The 18,630-nt window shown below is 26.4% G+C and overlaps 2 protein-coding genes across 4 annotated transcripts; one reads left to right on the top strand and one right to left on the bottom strand.

The window, feature by feature from the left end:
* Positions 1-508: 508 nt before the first annotated feature.
* LOC135925565 (glutaminyl-peptide cyclotransferase-like) lies at positions 509-11,569 on the top strand. Of its 2 annotated transcripts, none has more exons than XM_065460955.1 (9): positions 509-695; positions 1,591-1,734; positions 2,574-2,746; positions 4,693-4,847; positions 5,107-5,243; positions 5,945-6,118; positions 6,809-6,908; positions 7,320-7,442; positions 10,937-11,569. In XM_065460955.1, the coding sequence occupies exons 1-9, from the start codon at positions 600-602 to the stop codon at positions 11,107-11,109; spliced, it is 1,275 nt and encodes a 424-aa protein (XP_065317027.1). In that variant the 5' UTR covers positions 509-599; the 3' UTR covers positions 11,110-11,569. The 2 variants fall into 2 exon arrangements, with proteins under 2 accessions (XP_065317027.1, XP_065317028.1); XM_065460956.1 differs by having other exon boundaries at positions 511-695; positions 4,693-4,844.
* Positions 11,570-13,320: 1,751 nt separating this feature from the next.
* LOC135923449 (alpha-galactosidase A-like) lies at positions 13,321-18,012 on the bottom strand. Of its 2 annotated transcripts, XM_065458195.1 has the most exons (6): positions 17,912-18,012; positions 17,643-17,817; positions 17,411-17,584; positions 15,086-15,247; positions 14,287-14,484; positions 13,321-13,875 (listed from the first exon to the last, which is right to left on the bottom strand). In XM_065458195.1, exons 1-6 carry the CDS (start codon positions 17,914-17,916, stop codon positions 13,540-13,542), a joined length of 1,050 nt encoding a protein of 349 aa, XP_065314267.1. In that variant the 5' UTR covers positions 17,917-18,012; the 3' UTR covers positions 13,321-13,539. The 2 variants fall into 2 exon arrangements, with proteins under 2 accessions (XP_065314267.1, XP_065314268.1); XM_065458196.1 differs by lacking the exon at positions 17,912-18,012 and having other exon boundaries at positions 17,639-17,747.
* Positions 18,013-18,630: the final 618 nt, after the last annotated feature.

Genomic DNA, 18,630 nt, shown 5'->3' with positions numbered 1-18,630 from the left:
ATAGTGTTTAGTTACAATAAATTAAATCAAAAGTTTTAATTTTACATAAAAAAATCAATATAAAATTGATAAATTTAGATATATTTAATAAAATTTACAAGGTCCGACCCGACCCGGCCTTTTTTAAAATATTATGCCCGGCCCGAACCCGATTATTTTAAATAGAATTAAGCCGGGCCTAGCTTTGTAGATCTCTAGTGTATGTATGGATGTTTTATTAGGAGGACCTCCATTGAAGTAATTTATATTTGATCAAAATTGACGATAACAAATTTTTTGTTAATTTAATTAAAATGAACCATAATATTGTAAAGAATTGTTTATATAATAAAAAATAAAAAGAATCACGCATGAATACGGCCCCAAATGTTATGTATCTGACTGGTCACATTACCTTTGATATAATGCCAATCGTTTCCTCTGTCAAATGGCAATAAAAAATAAGTAAAGTTTAATACCTTCCCATGATCTCAACCATGACCTAGAATTATTTTCCTATATAATCAATGAGCAAAAAATTAAGTTATAAGCAAAATAAAATAAAAAATCAATCGTTGTTTGATAGAATTACTTTTCTACAGTTTTTATTATTTATTATCATGATAATTTCTATATTATTGTTCATTTTTTGTAATGGATTTGGCTATATTACAAGTGGACAATATATTAGTAAAGATGCTCTATTAAAAATTAAGGTATATTTTATATACTAAAAATATTATGCTTAGATAATTTTTATATATGTTTTTACTAATAATAAATAAAGCACTTGATAAACAATTATACATGAATTTACTTATTATTATTGCACAACTTTATTAAAATTAATAATGAGCATGTTAAATGATTGTAAAAAAACCCATTCATTAATTTTTTAGTTTTGTTAAAGTTTACCATTATTTAACTATGTTTTTATGAAAAAGTAAATGCATAATTTTGAAAGATTTGAGTTTTGATATAACAAAAATAATAACTAGTGAAATTTAAATTATTTTCTAAAATATTTATATATATTTCTCTCTCATTCATTCTATCTATATGGTGATTTCCCCAATAAAAAATTAATTTTCCAAAACAAGATTTTCAAGTTTTACTTAAAATTCTAGATCTTTTTAATAAACTAACTTTTTTTGTTATCTTCAAAGATTTATTAAAATTTTGAACAAAAAAATCTCTAGTTTATTGTCTGTAAATTCAATTAAATTTTTATTCAAAATAAATATATTGATTTATATATTTTGCAGTGCAAATAAATGTTATATTATGGTGTTTTAAAGTGTAAATAAATATATTACAGTATTTTTTGTAAATGGTATTTTTTAAGAATTTATAAATGAAATTATTTTGTATAATAAAATAAATTAAAAATGATGAGTTATATAAATAATTAATAAAGTAATTTGTAAAGTAAATTAGGTACTTTTTAAATGCAACTGTAATGATCTATTATTTACCTTCAAATAAATGTAACTGAAATTAGTTACTTTTAGTAAGTAACTTTGAAATGTACTATGAATTCCTAAAATAATTGCTAATTTATTTAATTTTTTAAAATTTTCATATATTTTTTACATTTTTTTTTTGATGTAGCGAACCCATAAACCAAAGAACTTATCAGAAGATCAAATAAAGCTATTATTAAATCATTTAAATTATTCATTATTCCTACAGGATTTAAAAAATATATTGATACCTAGGGTATCAGGAACAGAAGGAAATAAAAAAGTTACCAGTGTATGTATTTTTTTTAAATTATATTTTTTTCATGTTTACAATCGATTTATAATTGCAAATCTTATATAATCTTTTCCTATGCTGTCTAAAATAATCAAATCAAATAATATATAATTTAATAAAAATAACAAATAAATTAGATATATATATATTTTCTAAAAAACTAATTTTATTTAGCATAACACAATTATTGTCTTATTTATAATCTATAAACCTACATATAAGACAATTATGATTATGAAAAAATAACCATTTTTAAAAAGCTGTTCTTTCAAGCAAAAGGGTTTCCTAATTGTATCTTTTAAAGCATGCCATTTTATTAATAATCATATTGGTGCCTTTAAAATACGCTCCTTAGTGTTGTTAAATGGCTTATTTAACCGATTTTAAGATTTTAGTAAAAATAATATTACGCAGGCCTCGAGATATCGCTAATAGATATCAAACCTTTCTCCCATCCATGAGCAATCTCCAGGCTTGCTCAATTTTTTTTTTTAAAATTGGTTGCCATTTTTAAAAATCGAGCCGTTTAACAATATTAGCTATAATAAATATAGAAAATCTATATTTTATTAGTTTTACGAAATTCTAAACAAAAGGAACACAAATAAACCAATTAAGGCAAATGCCAGAAAAAAAATAAAGTTAATAACGAATAGTTGAAAATTTTAAAATTTACGATTCTAAACAAAATTACGAAGAATTTAGATTTATTTATTTGTCTATTTTTTAAAAATATTATTCGTATTAACGAATAGAATATTTTCGATAGGCTTATTTTATAATTATTCGCGTTTATATTTAATTCATTTAAAAAAAAATTAACATGGATTGAACAGTACATACTTAGGCGTTTAAAGGATGATATTGGAATGAAAACCGAAAATTATACCCACTGTCAATTAGTGCCCGTTTTACACAAGGATCGATATGTTATGTTTCATGGGAGAAATGACATTAAAAATAGTGTAGTGGACAATACGAATGGAGAAAGAATTGGGGCTGAAATATGGTTACTTTAAAAAAACACTAATTATTATTGGGCCGGGAGTAGACTAAACGGCCCGATTTAGCCAATTTTGAAATAAAATTTTAGCCATAATGATAATACGCAAACATTATGATTTCATAAATAGATGTTCAAATCTTTCTACCATCTATGAGCAAAATCTTCATGCTTGCGTAAAATTTTTGGGCTAATAAAATATTGAGTTACCCATTTTTTAAAATTAATCCGTTTAACAACTTTAACGAACTAAAAATATTGAGGCAGACTGGAAAACTCGTCCAAAATATTTTTACAGACTGGACCTGGCAATTTGTACAAATCATTTTTTTACATGCCAATCCAAAAAAACACTTTTTAAAATTTAAACGGACCGGTTCAAATTGGGTCAGACCATGCTGGTGTCTTTTTTAAAAAAAAATTAATATAAATTTATGGCTAAGTAAAAAATTATGTCGGATAAACTCTTAGCATATGTCACACGATTATATCTTATGACAAAATAATTCTGATTGGATTAGAGGAATTTAGAAAAATATTATTTTAAGCCAAACAATTCTCGATAGTAGTGCTGAAAAACAAAATGAATTTTAAACACAATCAAGATATACGATTATTTTTTTTTTGAATAATTCAACCCATTTAAAATCCAATGTTACCATTTTTCTTTTTTTCCTCCCAGCGCTACACGCGAATTTGGTTCCCTTTCTAAATGGCTATAAATTGGGAATCTGGTTTATATCTCCTAGAAATTTTTAAGTAAATTTGAAATTATTATTAATAGATGCTAGAGATTGAGTTTTTAAAAAAAATTAAAAATGGAGATATTATCATTGCTCTCATATTAATTACAATTGTAGATTTTTTAAAGACTCGATTTAAATACAAGTGTTTACCTCCTTAGAATCCATTAATATTAATTTCAAATTTAATTTTTTAGGTGATATAAGCGAGTTTCCCAATTTTTTCTGATTTTTATTTTAGCGATCTATCCCGCGAATTTCGGCAAATTACCTTATTAGTTATTACTTAATCAGTGAATATTTTCAGGCTATGAAGCCAAATAATGTTCAACTCCAGGAAGTTATAAGATGCACTTATTAAGCTAAGTAGTAGATTTTATAGGTAAATGAGTTTTCATCTATTAATTTCAAGCTTTGGCAATTTATTAAAGGATTAATCAATTATAATAGTGCACACAAATTAAGCGTTCCAAATGGTACCCTGCAAATTGATTAAAATACAGTTTGGCGTTGGAAACCATTTTGAAAAACGAAAACTGGTTTGATTTTTTCATTCAGACAATAAATTTACAAAAACCAAATCTTTTTTAAAATAAGAAATTTTGAATCGATAATACTATTCTAGGATTTAAAAAAACAACCTCAATTTAAACAAAGGATGCGTTATGTTCTTTTTATTAAAAAGGTATGGCAAAACTACCCGCTCAATTTATGCCTGCCCACTATAACAAGAATAGAAGCAGATATGCATTTTCGCATATTTTTTACGCACTACCTGGCCCCACTACAAAGAGGGAAATATAATTTACCCTGGCAAAATTTAATTTTCCAATAATCAATCTCACTTACGAAATTCCATATTTTACTTATGTTCTCATCGCACCTTATAATCACTTATTTTTTAAAATGTTATTAAATATACAAAGCTTTTTTATGAATGACGGTTGTAAATTTCAATTGCAATCTTTTATAAGCCGCTAGAAAATTATTGATATACACAAGAATTTAATATCTTCTTATACATATTTTAATTAAAAAAAATATAATTAGTGCGAGGGGTAGAGGGGGAATTTTTATGTTACGCTTCTAAGAATTATTGTCCCATTTATGCCAATAGCTCCAAAGAGGAACCTTTTTTTAACATTCTCATTTCTCTCAATAAATAACGAAAAGCTATTATATTATTCTTTTTTCTCTTTATTTTATAAGTTTTAATAATTTGGCATCCGAAACCAATCCAGATGCATTGAGAAGCCTCGTCTTGGCTTGCCATCACGATTCCAAATACCGCCTGGAGGAATACAAATACAAACAGTATCAAAAAGCTCAAAAATTTAGGGCACACGAATCCGAATTTGAAAGTGGTTACTCTTTAAATATGATTATTTCTTACTATTAATGCGAAATTTTTCAATTATTTTTTTTAAATTTGTACCTTTTTTAATTATTTTATTTTTCCCTTATTCTAATATTTCTTTTATCTTTTTTTGTGACAAACGTGTATTTACCCGATTTTTTTTTTAAAAAAACCCGAAACCCGATCGGCAGAGCTTTACTGATCTCTACTTTATATTAAAAAAATGTTTATTTTTTAGATAAATTATTATTAAAATTTTTTTTTAGATAATTTTGATTCTGATCAGAGATTTACTCAAGAACCTCAATTTTTGGGCGCGACTGATTCTGCCATTCCTTGCGCTATCATGATCAATTTAGCCCAAGCTTTAAGCAGTCCGATAAGATGTAACTCTAAAAATCGGGTTTTCTTCTTATAGTACCTAACAATTATTTGATAGATTTGCTTTTTTTTAAAAAACTATAATTCTATGATTTATGGGGAGGGGGCTGGATACTTGAATGGATGGTTCAATGAGCTAAAATGTTACTCCAGTTTCAAGTGTTCATAAAATATTAAGGCCATGTTCTGGTTCGTCTTATTCCTAAACAGGTGTCTGCTGTTTAACCATCTATATAACCTCCTCTAAAAAGCTTAGAAAAGAGGCTATTTAGATTTGCGTAAAAGATTATTTATTTATACCAAAAAAATATATAAATAAATAATATAATTTTTTTAAATGGTCGGACTGGGCCTGAAAAATTATTTTCTAAAAAATACCCAGGTCGGTCTGTATATTTTAAAACTAAATATTTTAAATCATTAGCTATAGGTCTCCGATATTTATATAGTTAACAAAAAATAGGGTATTTTAATAAATCAATTTAGCCCGGGCTAAACAGAAATAAGTTTCTGTTGCATTCGAAGTCCTAAGATTATTTAAAGTTCGGACGTAGAGGGGCAAGGGTAATCATAAGATTTGGTGCGCCTGCTAACTCAGGATTGAGATGAGGCGGAGTAATCCTCCCCCCTTCCTCCGTTTTCAATCTAAATTTACGCAAACTTCCCCGTTCGCGTCATGTTTTATCATTATTATTTTATGTTTTCCTCTTAAAAATTTCAAAGGAAGATAAGATATCTTTACAAATGCTGTTTTTTGACGGGGAAGAGGCATTCGATATCTGGTCTCCAGATGATTCCCTTTACGGTTCTCGACATATGGCCAATCTGTACCAAAAGCAATTTATTCCGCTCGGTGAACGAGAATCTAATGGCAAGATTAATATGTTGGAAAGAATAGTTTTTTTTTCTCCCATATTATAACATAATATATAATCATTTTGTTAGTATTATTGCTTATATTATCCTCCCAAACTCAAAATCGTTTCGTTTTATTTTTAATTAACAGTAATTAAGAGGCTTGACATTTATTTATCCCTCGATATGGATAGTCAAAGTATAATATCGCTGTTTTTTTTAAATTTGAAAAAGGTAAAAGAATAATGTAAGGTATAGCCCTCTCTACCCCCCCCCCCTTCCACCAAAGCTTTATATTAAATACTCACTTAGCTTTACTCAAAATATTCGTAAAAATATGGCGAAGATTGCTTTTTATATTCGCTAAGGTGCTTCTAAAATTTAAATATAAAAAAATTGATTATTCATCGATTATTTATTCTCAATTAGTTAAAAAATAATTTTCTGTTGAACCGATCCTACCTTATTCAACCTAAAATAAATATTGGTAGAAAAGGTACCATCTATTAAGGAAAGCGGAGAAATTATAGGCGTTTTATTTTCCTGACTCCAAATCCGGATCGAGTAAGATTTTGCCCAAATGCCCCTGCTCGAAAATAGCATTTTAAATAGCCCGACATTCAAGAGGACGTCTATTCGAGTTCGGTCACCGGATTCTTGGACATATCCTTGCAGGACTCTAATAATAAAATTTTATTGTTAAAAATAAATTCTTCCCTCATTAATATATAGGGTCTTTTTGTTTTGTTGGATTTGATCGGAGAAAAGAGCACGCGATTCTATGATTTCTTTCCTTCCACCAATAAAAATTTCCAACACCTCGTGAATATAGGTAATTAATTCTGCTAATGTTTATCTCCCGCTTAATATTCCAATAAAAATAAATACCTTTTTATCCATTTAAAACATGGATTAAGGGCGGTTTTAAATTAATTTGTTTTTGCTCGGGGAAGGGATATTTTTGCCGTACACTTCTGAATTAAGGACGTTATATTATATATGTTATGTGGTAATAGGGTTAATTATAAAGGGATTCGAATTTAATTTTAGTAAAGCTAATGTAATGGAGTATATATATTACTTTAATTTTCCTTTTCATATTTTTTTATTTAACTGTTCTGACCAACAATTATCTTTTAAAATAAAATAAGTACACTTATTATATCTTAAAATTATAATGAAATATAAAAAAATACATATATAAAATGTTATGAAAGATACTTTTATAAATAATTATTTTAAGAAAATAGATTACATAGCTACCAACTGCTAAGTCCATCGAACACTCTCCCCCTCAGGTATTTTACTAATTCCAATCTAAGATCTCATGGGGTAGAAGATGATCACATTCCATTCCTAGAAAAAGGTTAGAATTTTTTTTCTCAAATTTTTTTTTACTTTATCGAGATGATCACTAAATAAGAACACATTCGATATTTACAATATCTTTATCCATACATTGAACACAAATCATTTTTTCGATTATATTTCATATTATACCCAGCCCCCCCTTCTTTTATCGTCCATTTTTTACCAGGGATGCGAACCCGGCAAAAATTTTGCCCGGGTTCGGTTCGGGTTCAGTTTAAGGTTTAAAAAAATTAGGTCGGTTCGGTTCAGGGAAATATTTTTGAACCCGGGTTTGGTTCCGGGTTCAGCTCGGGTTTAAGAATTTTTAAATTGATAAAAAAAAATATTCTATATTTAAATCATAATAAAAAACTAGATAATATTGGTATAAAAAAATAAATTTTTTATTTTATTTATAGGCAAAATATAGTTAAAAATACAAAGCATAGTCATGTATAATTTAAAAAAATTTTATTTATACGTATTTCTTTAAATTAACAATATCCAATATAATAATTTTTACTTTGACTTGTTCACTTTCATTTTCCTCTAATTAATAATCTTTGAGAATAAGTTAAAAATTAAAAATAAATGGCGTAAATGTATTTAATTGTTTAAAATTTATTAACAATCTAATAGGAATTTTTGAGAATAAATTATTTTAAAAAATTTAAAAATAGAGTAAATGAATTAAGTTGTTTAAAATTTATTAACACTTCACTTAATTGGAAATTTGAAAATATTATAGGTAAAGTAAATTATTAATATTTGTACAAATATCTTATATTAATTTAAACAATACACTGAACCCGGTTGAACCTGGGTTCAAAAAAAATTCCCGGGTTCGGTTCGGGGTTTTGAAAATTTTATAAACGGGGTTTAGGTTCGCTTCGGGTTCAGATTATTTTCCCAAAAACCCGGGTTTTCTTTTCCGGGTTCGGTTCGAACCCCTGTTTTTTACTCGCAGAAATATAATTTTAAAACGAGTGAATATTCTAATAAACCACAATGTACTTGCTTATTCTATGTTCGATTAATTCAAAATATAAACTTATAATAGGAAAGATCCGCCATTTTCCATGACATATGATTGTATATATTTTTTAATTCATATCGAGGGTGATCAAGCATTTTTAACACGATCAGTGTAATTGCATTTTGAAAAATATCAATATTGCTTCCAGATTTTGAATTTATATAAAAGGCTTAGTTCTAAATATATTTTAAAAAATTTCAAAACTTTAGTTATATAAAATTATTAGGCATATCGAAAATCTTCCATTAAAGATTTTTTAAAAATGTAAATTAATTATTGCTTACTTTTTTTCTTAAAAAGTTTATAACTAAGCTAAAAATTATTAAATTTTTATAATTTCTTAAACTTTATTAAATTTTCGTAAATTCGAAAAAATGATCTAGGCCACTCTTTTATTTTTACATTAAAGCTTTTTTCGTTAAAGTTAGTATTATCTAATAGGTTGTATATAAAAGATTATGATATTCAGGGTTTACCATTATTTTCAAACACAAACTCAATTTATGAGACCACAAAATAGTATAACTTCATTTTATATGCAATCCCTTTTCAATTCTAACATCATGAACAAATTATTTAAAAAAATATCAATTCTTTATTTCAAAACGTTCTTTCGAACAAAGCCCATTTTAAAACAAGCATAAAAAATGTAATTTTTTATACAGAGTATCTACTTATAAATTTATATTAATAAGATAATCTTAGTATTTCCTAAATATAATTAAATTAGATATTCTAACAGTTTAATGTCGTATTTTTTTATTAAAGATCTTTACTTTGTTTAATTTTTACCTGGATAAAGTTGCCTTATACATTTTTTGAAAATATTAAAAGAATTAAAAATAACTCTAAAGGTTAGGTGTTTAAAAGTATCACTTATACAATTGTTTTCTTCTTTTTAAAAATCATTATTTTAAGTCATACTCAACACTCGAATTTTCTTATAGGTACAAAAAATAGTTCAAAAAGGGAATACGCTTTCATAACATAAGCTAGAACTTATAAAATATTTTGTGAAATTATTTATAATGTATTTTTTTAATAATTAAGAATTATTTTAATTGAGTGTTTTTAGGAAAGAAGATTATCTATAATATTTAAACAGAAGATCTAGAAATTAGGGGTGTACCGATACCACCTTTTGGAGGCCGATCCGATACTCCCGATATTAAATTGATATTTGCCAATTACCGATCCGATATCATATTTAATTTTGTATTCTGTAAAGATACCAATGTTTTTAATTTTTAATATACTTTTTATTAGTATATATCAGAGGTCAGTCTGAGGCGATGGTAACTGCCAATATCATCAGATTCACTAAATATAGATTCTGAAGAGATTATCGTACACTTTTATAAACAGAATGCGCAAAAAATAGCAATATGGCAGAATGTTAATTATTATATACATAAATGGATTTCGATTTATTTATAAAAATAAATTATTTTAGATATAACTTTATTTTAAAATTTTATTTTTGTTAAAGACGCCATTTTATATTGCAGATCGGATCTGAAAATTTTATAATATTGGCCGATAACCGATTAAAACGGGTGAAATATCGGTCCGATTCGATCCGACAAAAATATCGGTACATCCCTATCTGTTAAAATTTCAAGTGAATGACGCCCTATTTTTCAGTAGCTATAATTTGATGGCTATTTAGAAAAAGAAAATAATATATGACTATCTTGAGTATTTTTATTAAACTCTGTCGAAAATATATATAAATCAAATCAATCTATATAAAATAATCCAGTGTTTTACTATCAGAATATTTTTTTTAAAACTAATTAAATTATATTTGGGAAGTACAAACTTCTATTTCTTATTATATAATATAGATTTATAAGTAAAAAAAATATTTTACTGATGGACAAATTAGTATGTTTGACGAAATGGATTTTTGGTTAAACATTGGAAACCTCTGTATAAATACTTTATTTTGTATTAAAATTTGAGCCTAGGGCATTAACGTTTGGTAATACATATTATTTTTATAAGAAAGGCTTATAATTTCGGAAGATTTTTAGTTAAAACTAACTAATGCATTAAAATTTGATCACACAATTTGTTTTAAAATTAATAAAGTAAAAGTAACTAAACTGTCACTGTTGATAAAAATGTGGTTCATTCTTAGCTTAAATGGATAGAAATGTGTGGCTAATGAATCTCAGTTAGCCTGGAAATAAGAATAAAAACTTTACCTGCTATTTCGCTAATTTTTTTACTATTAATGATCAGGTTTCTTTTTATTTAATATATATCAATTCTATGCAGGGACTTGGAACGGATCGCTTAAGATTTTTAAAGGAACCGGAACGAAAATTATATCGTCTCAAGTGTCTGATTTTCTAATTGATATTTATAAGTATGCAAATTTTATTGAAGAAATAAGCACATCCATCAGCTTTAATAGGTTTTGTCATATTGATATTATCTATCTTTCTTCTCATTTTTTCCCCAATCAGGAGTTAAAATATTGCACCTGATTTCTTATCCCTTCCCCCATTCCTGGCATAAATTCGATGACGACGGGACTAATGCGGATTTCGACACCATATTGGATATCACCAAAATTCTGGCTGTTTTTATAGCCGAATATTTGAACCTTCGCGTCGATACCTCTACCATGGCATGCTAATACATTTTTTTTCCTTATCATTTTATAATTTATTCTCCCGAACATTTAAAAAAAATGAAACTATGCCTTGTGTAATCAAAAGTGTCTTTTTAATCGCATCCTATTATGAAATTGTATGTAATGAACCTACCATATGTGATTTTTTTTCATCCTTAGTGTTTGCATATTACAATATATAATTTAAACCCGTTTTAACTCCCATGATTATTTTAAATTTAATTTAAAATTCTCAGCCCAGGGAATGTTATTTGAACATCCATTTTTTTTATTTTTAAATTTGCAAAGCCGAATATTTGAATATTTTTTTTTCCATTCCTTTCAATTTTTTAAAAAAATTATTTTATTTATACCGTTTTAAATAGAATAATACGATTACAATTTTTCTTTATAATTTGGTCTCGGTGATAATTAGATTATTTAAATTATTATTATATAAATTTCTTAATTAAATTTTTTTTAATGGTAATGATTATATTAATGATATCTATAATAAAAACATTATATTCCGTTTTTAAACATTTTTTGATATCTTTAAAAAATATATAAATTAAATTTAATATAAAGAAAAAGGTTTAGGGTAATGGTATATATGCCAAAGGCTCGCATTGGGCCAAATTTGGCATTCAGGCTCATGGAAAAACCAAAATTTATGACCAATTTATCCAGTCTAAAAAATAATTATAATTTTAACCTAAGCCAGGTCTATAGTTATAATAAAACTATAAGCCCGGTCCGTGGGAAAATTGAAATCAAGGATCAGCTCGCAGTTTAAAAAAAGGGTTATATAATAATAAATTTACTTAATTTTTTTCCATTTTAAAAAGGATTATAGCATTTCAGGAAATATTTTATCTTCTTTTAAGTAAAATGAATATACTCCTTAAGTCTTACAAATTTATTTTATAATAAATTAAGCAAAAGTTTACATTACTGATTAAATTTGTTTAAAATATAGTAAAATAGCTTTAAGTAATAAAAGTAAGCGTAGTATCTCCAAAAGATGGTCTTAAATTAATAAATATTTAAAAGAAAACGGGTTTCAAAAGGGTGGCATCGCCTCAGTCTCACCCCATCAAATGGAATACTTTAGTAGTTTCAAAAGGCAGACACGGCCTGATTTTTTTTATATAGCCAAGAGTGACATCAACGCCACACTTCAATAAATCTAGTCAACGATAAATATTTAACAGTAGCTCACATACGTAGCCATCTTGAGTCCACCAACCTATCCCTCGCAGACGGATTGAGACCTGGCGAAATGACTAATTCCCTTTTCCTCATTTCTTTAATATGGGATCTTACTTGGGTTTCATCATTTCCTTCTAACACCAATATAATATATTAACCCAAGCCGAATCAAAAAAGATTAAAAAATACAAAATCTCAAAAATGTTACTATCCCAATAATAATCTCTCTACAAACGGCCACTTTTAGTAAAACTTTAAAACCTAGGCCTCAATATCAGACATTTCATCAACGAGACTAGGGAATTACTTTTGAAATTATTATATATAGAGATCTGCAGGGAACTCTGGTCAGGTCGAAAATTTTTAAAAAAATCCTGACTGGACAAATGGTGCCTATGCAGGTCTCTGATATATATTATTTTAAATATATTTTAATTTTTTATAGTTTTTTAGGCCAATGACTTTGCACATCAAACTTGTCTTTTTATGTTTTCATAAAATATTTAAACAAGCCATTTATTAATTATTATTATATATAGTTTTATATGCAAATTTATATAAATTATAATTTACTAAAACACCCAAATAAAAATTGATAGTATTTTTATTATTTATTTATATTTTGTAACACTTATTATCTTAGATGTCTTTTTTTTAAACTTTCTTTAATCGAAGGTAACAATAAAATATAATCGTGTAGCTAGCAATTATAATTTTTTGATTTAGGCATGCTGACAATTTATTTTTTACTAAATATAGATTTGTTATGCTTTTGCCCCTCTGAAAATATGCCACTAATTCAGTGGTGGTCGCTTTAAATGGAGGCATTTTGGTTGCCTCTTGATATTTTATTCCCTCGTGGCTGTACCTTCATTTTAACGAAGCAAAAATAAAATGGCTTCATCGATCGTTATACTTAGTTGTACTAAAAAATTGAATAGAGCATTTCAATTTTATTCTGATTAAGTAAGCCTGATTCAAATTCGGGCTAAATAAATGTTTCATGTTTCCCACTATTGTATTTGATAAGATAATTATAACAAGAATATAACCAATAACATATAAAATAAATAAAGATCTACAGAATATCAATAAAAATGCCAAATGTAATTATTCACTCATTCTGAAACTTTGAGCCTTTTTTCACTTCTACTTACAGATTTTAAATATAAATTGACTAATTAATAAGATATCACCAAATACCTGAGTTGATGTATATTTTATTATTTAATTTATAATTCGTTATTTTTGAATAATTGCTTTGAAAATCAGCACGCTTTCTGGTCCAACAGACACCCAATCGATAAAAGTATCGATCCCGATGATCTTTCCATCGGTTTTTATATCTCGTTGACTCGTGTTGGTGTTCTGATATGCATACCGATTTTCGTAGATAAGCTTCAATCTAAAGTTACACTTATCGCCGCCACAGCCCAGGTTCATATTTCTGAGAGTTATATTGTGAGATGAGTTCATAAAACTCTCCCAGGTGTGGGATAGTAAAGGGTTATAAAATAATAGGCTGTAACTCCCTGGAGGATAAGCTAAGGGTTTAGTCCATATTTCTATAAAATCGTCCTTGATTTGATAAAAAAAATAATTTAATATAATAGTTCAGATGAGTTTATAATTTATAGCTGACCTAAATTTTTATAGGATATTGAGCCCACCAAGGTTTATCTTATTCCTAATTCTCTTAAAACTAATCAAAATATTTATTTTTTAAATTAACTAAGTTATTAATTCCTTCTTCTTAGCAGTTTAATAAAATTACATTTATATGAGGTATCCAATAATTACAATTCTCTAATCATTTATACATAAAGTTTAAGAATTTACCGCAAATATTTATATCTTTTTTCAAAAAATTATATAAATGATATCTGTATCTCATCTTGTAAATCTAATTTTTTTATTTGCAAAAATATCTATCATTTTTCTTTCAAATTTGATTTTTTAAACTTAACTAACAAAATCGCGTATTCATACTTTATATTTTCTAGTCCCCATAACTCCTAGAGGATCCTTATTAAGCGCTATAAGCTCAGGGTGTTGTAGTATCTGAATATATTGTCTATCGATCGATCTTAAGTCATTGGACATCATTAGAGGTGCCGAAAGGAAACACCAAATAGCCATGTGAGTGGAGGCTTGATTGAAGCTCAGGCCTGAATTACCGATCACTAACTTTTTATTTAAATTATGCAGAATAATAATACATTGATCTTTGAGAGAGTATTTAGCAAAAATCTTACCTTCTTTACAATTATTTAAAAGGGGAGTGCTCGAATTAAATTTGGGCGTCTTTTGTCACTCCCTGGAGATGCTAATGTTTATGGACATTATATCAAATATTTAACAAAAAAATTTTTTTCATGAGCTTTGGACATCTACATGAATTAGAGGATACAACACCTAGCCATATGAAGGAAGATAATAGATCTTGAATAATTATAAATAGTTTTATAATTTTATAAGGAACAATTACAAGTAGTAATAAAAATGGGTGCTTAATTTTTATCAGATACGTACTAATTTTACTTCAATTTTAGCCCGACCCGATTTTTTAAATTAATAAGCCCGATTATAACCTGAAATTTTTAATTTAAAAAATATATTAAACACAGTTTTTTTAATAACTTGATAAAGTTTTGATATTTTTATTATTAGCCCTGTAAAAATGTTCTCTAAAATAATCAACAAACTTTCGGCATTTAGAACGGCTATTCTAAGGTAATTAACTGGTCAATTTTTTCTTTATAAAATTAATTAACATAATGTATCATACTTGATCCGGATCAAACCACTTGTTAGGACCATGATAAGGTGCGTATTGATCTCCATGATCGCTGTAATGTGAAATGATCCTCTTAACACTATTCCAATTTGTGTCGATATCAACAAAATTTCTCCAAGTATGACAATGTCTACCTATATATCTATAATCGGGCTGTCGATTTAAAATGTGAATAAGTGTATTTTATATTTATAATTAGATTGTGATGATCCACATATTTTTCACCGATACAATCCGATATTTATACTGTTCTTCCCCGTGAAATTAAATTCCGCAGATAACGCATTTTGCAAAATTATCTTTATCTTTTGTAAAATATTTCCATAATTCAGATACCATATTAACAAAAATTTTTTATTTAAAGTATAAATAATAAAATTGGCGTTATTATTTTAAAAGATTTAAAATAAATAAAATTTAAGGGGTGTTGTGCATTTGCATTGTTTAAAAATAAAATTATAATAATGCAAAATAAATATACATAACATAAAATAACAAAAAGAAGTAAAAAAATCGGATCGATTTTTTACAGGTATCGGTCCGATTCAATATTTTTGGAAAACGCTAAATATCGGTGCTGATCCTATCCGATATTTAATATCGGCACAGCCTTTAGTTAAAAAATAAGTTTTTTCAGAAGATAAAAACACCTTCACAATTTTTTTTCCTTCAAATTTCGTCATCGTCAAAATATAAACAATATTCTTTTTTTATTTGTATTACATTTTTTTGTTTGGGGTTCGAAATTTAAAGGCATGTATGGTAGATATCGTTTTCATAACTAAATATTAAATCTCACATGAAAGAATATTTAAAAAAAATTTATTTAAATATTTATGATAAATTAAAATTTTAAGAATAAAATAAATGGGCTATTTAAATATTAAAAATTTATAAAGTGAACAAAAATCATGATAGTGATTGACGAAAATGTACGAACTATTTCCTCAAATATAAAAAAGAAAAGAAGAATTAAACAAAAATTTTAAACTTTTTGATTCAATATTGCAATATGATATTTCTTTGGTTATTGGGTTATAAACCTTTATAAGATATGAAAAAGTGTTAATAAAAAAATTGGATATTGTGAATGGATATCTTGTCCGACATACTTTTTGCAATTTCTTTTTTCTTATAGCAGTAGGATCCTTTGAAATAATTCTATTCAACAAATTCTGCCTCTTTGGATATCTAAACATTTCATAAACTAATTTTGCACAGCCAGTTATTAGTATAAATTAAATAAAATTTTATTTGGTTGATAAAATTTTGCCCATTAAGATTTAAAAAAAATGTAAGAAAATCTACTTAAAATTTTTGCAAGATAATAATAATAATACACAAGAAAGATTTTAAATTACTTTTACTTCTACAATTAATTTTTGATATGCCCCCCTCCCTAGCTATGTGCATGTATATTTCCAATAGCATAATAATGTTCAGTGGCAGAGTTGGGCAATATAGTGAATATCTAATATACAAGATCGTTTTGTATCTTGAAATCTGTATCTTATTTAACATTGAATGATATGTGGTATTTCTTTATATATTTTTGTTAGTTGGTTTATACATCCCCTCTTATTGGTGGGTCACACACAATTTCTTTATTAAGAAAGAAATGATATTTATTTTTTATTTTGGGTACCTTATACCCTTACTTTATAGATTATTGAGTAGGAGAAATGGTTTCATAAAAAGCATCTTGTATCTAACACACTTATTTAGCAAAATATACATAAAGAATTATAATCTACTTTTTTAGTAACCTGTCCACCTCTACTGAGTGGCAGCTGAAGATGTTAGAGTATTCTTTGTTTTAAAGATTGATTGTTATATTATTAAGGGACAAGCCTTTTTATTATTATAACAGTTTAAATTGTTTTTAAGCCAATATTTTTGTAGAAGTATATATTATAGAAAAACAATAAATTGTAAGTGTATACTTGGATATTATTTATGGTTTGATAAAATGGCCAACTAAATGAATATACCATGGGCCTACCAGTTTTGTTCAAAAAATAATTCATCATTGGATACCCTTGATTGGAGTTAATAGTATGCAATTTATATATAAGGTCATAAATTTTTATAAATAAAATAAGCATATATAAATTATGTTTTATCAACATGTTAAATAAATTGCTAATAGAACAACATTTTTAACCCTAAATGGAAACATGGATAATATAAGCAAATTAGTCCTAGTAATGAAGTGCTCATAAACTAAATTTTTTTATATATAATCTTATTCTTAAGTATTTAATTATTTATAAATGAAAAATTAACAAAAATGTATAAATAAAATATTAAACCTACATCCATAATAATAGGGTCAGTAAAACATCCATCAACCTTTAAATAATCTGCACCCCATTCTGCCATTGTATTTGCATCTATTTCTAAATGATGAATACTGCCAGGAGTGTGACCCATACATGTTTTTTTGCCATAGCTCAAATACATACCAAATTTTAAACCTTTGCTATGGATCTTTAAAAAATTATAAATTTTGTTGATATTTTAATATTAAAAATAAATGCTTACTAACATAGTCTGAGAGATATTTAATACCATGTGGGAATCTAATTTTATCAGGTTGAAGTTTGTAGTTAGTATCCCTTTTTTTATCAGCCCAACAGTCATCAATACAAACGTATTTATATCCAGCATTTTTAAATCCCTTCAAAACAAGCATATCAACCATATCCATAAATAATTTCTCGCTTTAAAAATAAAGATAAATAAATTTTATTGAGTTTAGTCACTTAATGCAAGCATTGGGATATTTAATACAATCTGTATTACACATGAACTTACCCCATGCCATCCAGCCCATTGGTGGTGTTGAGGATATATCATTTTTAAATGAGGATGCTATGCTAATATACGTAAAGAAGTAAACATATGATAGAATCAACATATGATCCATTTCGATAGACTCCACAAGGTTTATATAAAAATGGAATTTATAACTGTTAGTTAACATACAAGTTTTATTAAATAAATATTAAGATTAATAGTTAAAATTTATATAGAATTAGGAAATGTATAAAAAAATAAACTTTTTAAACATCTCTTGGTGATATATCATATCTTATACATCAATAATTCATAATTGTATTGAATATCGTAGGATTTGGTTATTCAAAGCCTATCTTAGCTTTAAACATTGTAATTTAAGGTTTATACGCTCTTATATTACGTTAAGATTTTCACAATAAATATAAACGCATTGTTTGCTCCTATCTTTTTCAAATAAGAGAAATGTATTTTATGTTTATATATTATTGAATCAAGGGGAATATGATGGACGTGATATTAATTCTTTTAAATGTCAGTGTCAATCAAATTATTATTCTTTGTTGTGTTGTCTAATATTGATATCGATTATTATTTTTACTTGTTTGATATTTGTGGCTACATTGGTTGGTAATGGAATTGAGGAACTATCACCAACAACAATCATTATTGATTTCATTATTATGCTTTTGATATTGATTGGCTTAATAAATTTATACTGTCCTAATATATTAGTA

This window comes from Gordionus sp. m RMFG-2023, chromosome 2 (assembly GCF_954871325.1).
Source record: "Gordionus sp. m RMFG-2023 chromosome 2, tfGorSpeb1-WG-v2, whole genome shotgun sequence".
NCBI lineage: Eukaryota > Metazoa > Nematomorpha > Gordioida > Chordodea > Parachordodidae > Gordionus > Gordionus sp. m RMFG-2023.
Note: the sequence above shows the minus strand (reverse complement) of the source record. Positions and strands in the feature narration are given on the sequence as shown.

Bases quoted from the DNA above. Each gene is read 5' to 3' on its own strand.
- LOC135925565 (XM_065460955.1), top strand. From the start codon at position 600: ATGATAATTTCTATATTATTGTTCATTTTTTGTAATGGATTTGGCTAT. The intron at 696-1,590 runs GTATATTTTATA...TTTTTGATGTAG, and splicing joins ATGCTCTATTAAAAATTAAG to CGAACCCATAAACCAAAGAA. The intron at 2,747-4,692 runs GTTACTTTAAAA...TTATTTTATAAG, and splicing joins AGAATTGGGGCTGAAATATG to TTTTAATAATTTGGCATCCG.
- LOC135923449 (XM_065458195.1), bottom strand. The intron at 14,485-15,085 runs GTATGATACATT...TTAAATAAAAAG, and splicing joins AGTGGTTTGATCCGGATCAA to TTAGTGATCGGTAATTCAGG. The intron at 13,876-14,286 runs GTATGAATACGC...TATCAAATCAAG, and splicing joins TGGGGACTAGAAAATATAAA to GACGATTTTATAGAAATATG.